This window comes from Scyliorhinus torazame, chromosome 16, assembly GCF_047496885.1.
Source record: "Scyliorhinus torazame isolate Kashiwa2021f chromosome 16, sScyTor2.1, whole genome shotgun sequence".
Taxonomy (NCBI): Eukaryota; Metazoa; Chordata; class Chondrichthyes; order Carcharhiniformes; family Scyliorhinidae; genus Scyliorhinus; species Scyliorhinus torazame.
Window position 1 is genome coordinate 49,493,539 of NC_092722.1, and position 6,000 is coordinate 49,499,538.

Below are 6,000 nucleotides of genomic sequence, written 5' to 3' on the forward strand. Positions count from 1 at the left end.
GTGCTGAGGAGGTTTGGGTTCGGGGAGGGGTTTGTCAGATGGGTCAGACTCCTATATGGGGCCCCAGTGGCAAGTGTAGTCACAAACCGGCAAAGATCGGAGTATTTTCGGCTACACAGGGGAACAAGATCCACTGCAATGTGGGTCACATAGGCCTATCTCACTCCTAAATGTAGACGCCAAACTGCTGGCAAAAGTGCTGGCGACAAGGATAGAGGATTGCATCCCGGGGGTGGTGCATGAAGACCAGACAGGGTCCCCTGTGTCCCCTGTCCCCATTACTGTTCGCATTGACAATTGAACCACTGGCCATAGCATTGAGGGACTCTAAGAAATGGAGGGGGGTGGTTAGAGGGGGAGAGGAGCATCGAGTGTCACTCTACGCTGATGATTTACTGCTATATGTTGCGGACCCTGTAGAGGGGATGCCAGAGGTTATGCAGATATTGAGGGAGTTTGGAGATTTCTCGGGATAGAGGCTAGATATGGGGAAGAGCGAGCTTTTTGTAACACAACCCAGGTCCAGGGAAGAGGAATAGACGCTCTGCCGTTAAGGAGAGTGGAAAGGAGCTTCCGATACTTGGGGATCCAGGTAGCTAGGAACTGGGGAACTCTACACAAACTTAATCTGACGCGACTGGTGGAGCAGATGGAGGAGGATTTCAAGAGGTGGGATATGCTGCCGCTCTCATTGGCGGGCAGAGTGCAGGCGGTAAAAATGATGGTCCTCCCGAGGTTTCTTTTCGTGTTTCAGTGTCTCCCCATTCTGATTACAAAGGCCTTTTTCAAAAAAATAGATAGGAGCATTATGAGCTTTGTGTGGGCAGGAAAGACCCCGAGAGTAAAGAGGGGGTTCCTGCAGAGCAGTAGGGATAGAGGGGGACTGGCGCTGCCGAGCCTGAACGACTACTACTGGGCCGCCACTGTAGCAATGGTTTGTAAGTGGATGAGGGAAGGAGAGGGGGCGGCGTGGAAGAGGCTGGAGATGCCGTCCTGTAAAGGAACGAGCCTAAAGGCGCTGTTGACGGCGCCGCTGCCGTTCTCCCCGAAAAGGTATACCACAAACCCAGTGGTGGTGGCAACCTTGAGGATCTGGGGGCAGTGGAGGCGACACAGGGGGGTGACGAGTGCCTCGGTGTGGTCCCCGATCAGGAATAACCACAGGTTTGTCCCAGGAAGGATGGACGGGGGGTTCCAGAGTTGGCAACGAGCAGGAATTAGGAGACTGAGGGACCTGTTTATTGACGGGACGTTTGCGAGCCTGGGAGCGCTGGAGGGAAAATATGAGTTACCCCCAGGGAATATCTTCAGATATATGCAAGTGAGGGCGTTTACAAGGCAACAGAGGATCCAGGACAGAGTGATTTCGGGGGTATGGGTCGGGGAGGGCAAAGTGTCCGAAATATATCAGGAGATGAGAGATGAGGGGGAGGCGCTGGTAGAGGAGCTGAAGGGAAAATGGGAAGAAGAGCTGGGGGAGGAGATTGAGGAGGGGCTGTGGGCTGATGCCCTAAGTAGGGTAAACTCCTCGTCTTTGTGTGCCAGGCTTAGCTTGATTCAATTTAAGGTTCTACATAGAGCACATATGACGGGAGCAAGAATGAGCAGGTTCTTTGGAGTGGAGGACAGGTGCGGGAGGGGCTCCGGAACCACACACACATGTTCTGGTCGTGTCCGGCACTGGATGAGTACTGGAGGGGAGTGGCAAAGGTGATCTCAAAGGTGGTGAAGGTCCGGGTCAAGCCAGGCTGGGGGTTAGCGATATTTGGGGTAGCGGAAGAGCCGGGAGTGCAGGAGGCGAAAGAGGCCGATATTCTGGCCTTTGCGTCCCTGATAGCACGGCGAAGGATCCTACTTATGTGGAAGGAAGCTAAACACCCCGGCGTGGAGGCCTGGATAAACGACATGGCAGGGTTCATAAAGCTGGAACGAATGAAATTTGCGCTGAGAGGATCGGCTCAGGGGTTCTCCAGGCGGTGGCAACCGTTCCTTGACTATTTTGCGGAACGTTAAGGGAAAATAGATCGACAGCAGCAGCAACCCAGGATGGGGGGGGGGGGGGGAGCACTATTTTTTGTCACTTTGTTAGTTCACTATATTATTTAAATAATGTTAATTATCAGTATTGTATTATTTTTATGTTGATTTGTAAAAACGGAAAAATTTTGTTTCAAAACTTTAATTAAAAAATTTTTTTTTTTTTTAAAGAAAATTTGTATGGGACAGGGAAACATTTCCTGAGAGGGAGCTGTTAACAATATTTAGCTAGTGCGGGAACCAAGAAAGAAAATTTGGTGGTCAGCAGCTTAATGGGAATATAATTGAGAGAGCAAGGGATAAGTCACATGGACAGGATGAGCTCAAGATAAGAAGCCATGAAAGGAGATGAAGAAAGGCTAGAGGAAGTTGTGAATCTAGGGCGACTACTGGGGGAAGCTTGGCTTTGTGGCCAAGGGGAAGGGAGGCATGCAGCAGAAGCAGCTGAATGGGTAGTCTCAATGAGCACCTTACACTTGGAAGTGAAGTTGCAGGGGCACTGAAGAGAAGATGAAAGAGATGGTAGTAATAGGGAAAGGAAGCTAGAAACTGCTTAGAATTTACTTTTAAGATTGTAACATTGCAATAGAGTGTGTTTCCAACAAACATATGTCATACTTTTCTAAAAGATGTCAAATATTGCCGTTTTCAGCTTTTTTGCAATAGATGGATGAACATGTTTGCTAACACTTGTCTTGTTTGATTAATAGGATAAATGCAAAATGGGGAAATGGAGGACCCTAGCAGCGGTGAGGCACGTTGGTGTTGCCATTGTCTCTAGTGCCATCACTACAGTCATAGCAACCATCCCTCTCTTCTTTTGTATCATCACCCCATTTGCCAAGTTTGGGAAGATCGTTGCCCTGAACACCGGTATTTCTATATTGTACACCTTGACCGTCAACACAGCTCTGCTCAGCATACTGGCTCCAAGTGACTTTTATCGCTCAAGAAGATCTTTTATTAAAGCGGTCCTAGGAGTAGTGACCATAGGTGGCGGAGGATTCTGTGTCTGTCTAGTACTGGTTAAATTGGGAATCAAGATCCCACTCCCCAATGGATCAACACTGTAATTTATTTATACAATTTTAATACAAAAAAATACAGAAATAATGTTTAAAAAAGGGAACTTCATCATAACGCAAAAACTGGGACCATTGCCGCTTTACTTGTATAAACCTTTTCCTTCCTGTGTGTGGTGGATGATTGCAGACTAGATGAGACTGTTAAGTAACCATTTAACTCCAAGCAATAGTTTAGAGTGCAGCTTTCCCTGGTGGTTAGATGTACAACTGCTGGCAAACTCTTTCTGATTTTTCACCATTTCTAAGGAAAAAGTTGAAACAAATTAAAACGTTTGGCTGGATTCTCCGGTCCCCCAGCCGCATATTTATTGGTGGCGTGCCTTTCACCGGCGGCTGGATTCTCTCTTCCTGCCACATGTCAATGGGATTTCCCATTGAAGCCACCCCACGCTGCCGGGAAACCCACAGACCAGTGCACTGCCAGCGGGAAAGTCGAATCCATACTGCTGGAGAATTCCGGTTGTCGTCTGAAAGCAACGGGTTCTGGATATCTTTTAGTCACATTACATCTTTCACACAAAATTGTGGGGAAATCTGTTCACCACATCTGAAATTTGGCAGCTATCTAGTTAGCACTTGGATAAGTCTTCGAATTTGCCTTTATCCATTTTTCCCCACTACATATTTGCTGTTTCACCAAGATTGTGTCAGTTTGGACAGATGTCTCCAAAATCTGTGTCAGTGCTGATGATCAGGCAGGGCAGGTGTAAGCCAGGGAAGGAAATTCTGATTCACCTCAATCCTTTTCCGTCCCTGAGAAGGAATATCGTCTGAAAGGCCACCTGAGGATAGGATTGTCTTCCCAACAGGCTTCAATGACATGGGCCTCTGACCTTCTGGGTTAAAGTGAAACATTTAAGTTGCTGAATGAGTTTTCCCATTAGTTATTTTTTTCAGAGTCTTTTTATTCTTGCTGTACTTTTTTGTTATTCTCCAGTTTCCTCCACTTGCTCCTCTTCCCCTCTAGCCCCATAGATCCCGCCATAGACTGCATCACCTAAGTGCCATTCTTTACCCATGGATGCTAACCTAGCCTTCACGCACAGACACTGCCAACAGAGATCACTGGAACACCCACCCAGTCCAATGTTATTTTTTGCTTTTCTAGCCAGTGACAACAAAGCAAAGTAGAGTAGACCCTTTACACTGCCACCTACAATGAGACCAGATGACCAGGCCTACATGGGCAGTGGTGTGCCAAGGGCCCTATAAACATGGTGTTCAGGAGAGGTGTGGCCCAAATTCCTGAAGGATCAAATCTTTTCTGGGATCTTATATGGGCTTGCATTTATTTAACACATACGACAACCTTGTGAAATGCCAAAGCACTTTCCAATCTTATAATAATTTTGGAAGTGCAGTCGATGTTACCTAGGTGATAAATGTGACTGCTATTTGCAAGCAGAAGGACCCCTGCAAGCACCAAAAATATTAATTGATCAGCTAGTGAGATTTCATGAGGTCATTTGAGTTATTGATTTTGTTAGGGCATCATGTGAACTCTCTGTTTTTGCTCAAATAGTGAAACAAAATCTTTTGCATCCACATGAACAGATGGGGCTCTGATTTAATATCTTAGTCAAAAGGTAACGAGCGCAATATACCAGCTACGTTACGCTCGAAAGGCAGCGCGACACAGTCGGTAGATGCAAGGGGATCTCTCTTCCGGGATCTACTCGGCTCGCCACACCTCACAAGATCTAACGTGATCTCGCAAGACGTTGCAATGTGAACCCACCCATTGTGGGCAGACCACTTTTTAGAGAATCAGCATATTACAGCGAGTCAGTTAGATCATGGGTATACTCTCCCACGATCTAACCAAGACGTTGGGATCTAACCTCTTCACCTTAGAAATCTTGGGTGAGCACCATTCAGTTCTGGTCTCCACATAGGGGATCAGATGGAACGGCACTCGTGGGGATCTCCTAGGGTATTGTAGGCCACCAGGTGCTTGCCCTCTGGGTAGGGTGGCACCCTGGCAATGCTGGTGCCACCCAGACACTTTGGCACAGTCAGCCTTTTGCCCTGGCACCTGGGTGCCATGCCTGGCACTTCCAAAGTGCCCATGTGGCACTGTCAGCTGGAAAGGGCACTGCCAAAGTGCCAAGCTGGCATTTTTTCCACAACGGGGATCAGACCCAGGGGTGCCCCTGTGCAGGTGCAGCAGGTGCGGGGGGCCTAAGGATTCCCTTATAAGTAAGTTGGGGCTTTGGGGCAGTTCAGGGGGATCAAGAGATCAGGAATCTCCTTCTGCACTGAGGAGTTCCGGTGAGCGGAGCTCCTCAGTGCAGAAAATAGTATTAAGCACGACCTCAGTGAGGTCCCGAATATACCCAAATGGGAACAGAGCCCCGTTCGATAGTGTGGGATTTCTCGTCGCTCTGAGCACCAGGAAACACCGGCTAGGGTAGATCATGTCCAACATCTCTGACATTGCAGCTCCCTCAGTGCCGCACACAAGTGTGAGCCAAAGCATCATCTTCAATTTCAGTAGTGTGAGTGCTCAAATAGGACATACACATACAAGAAATACCTAGCAGGCTTTTTTAAAGAAAAATCTCGGGCGGGATTCTCCCATGCCGCGCCATCTGGGGAAATCGCCTTTCGTGCCGATTTTTCGCGTGACGCCGGTCCGACGCCGCAAGGATGCAGTCAGGTGTCTGTGGGGAGGGGGGAAGGGAAGGATGCAGTCAGGCCCGTGGGGTGAGGGGGGCGGGGAAGGATGCAGTCAGGCCCGAGGGGGGAGGGGAAGGATGCAGTCAGGCCCGTTGGTGGGGGGGGGGCGGGGGGAGAGGGGAAGGATTCAGTCATGCCCATGGTGGGGGTTGGGGAGGGTTATCCGTGGGAGCGACATGCCAGCCAGCCTGCCATGGCA

General features: G+C 48.9%; 1 protein-coding gene across 4 annotated transcripts in view; it reads left to right on the forward strand.

Annotated features, from left to right (window-relative positions):
• Positions 1 to 5,777, forward strand: part of disp3 (dispatched RND transporter family member 3) — an 876,012-nt gene extending 870,235 nt beyond the window's left edge. For all 4 annotated transcript variants that reach the window (XM_072478461.1, XM_072478460.1, XM_072478462.1 and 1 more), the window contains one exon: positions 2,748 to 5,777. In XM_072478461.1, coding sequence (XP_072334562.1) covers positions 2,748 to 3,110 — 363 coding nt within the window. In that variant the 3' untranslated portion in view covers positions 3,111 to 5,777. The remainder of the gene's footprint in view (positions 1 to 2,747) is intronic.
• The last annotated feature ends 223 nt before the right edge of the window (positions 5,778 to 6,000 follow it).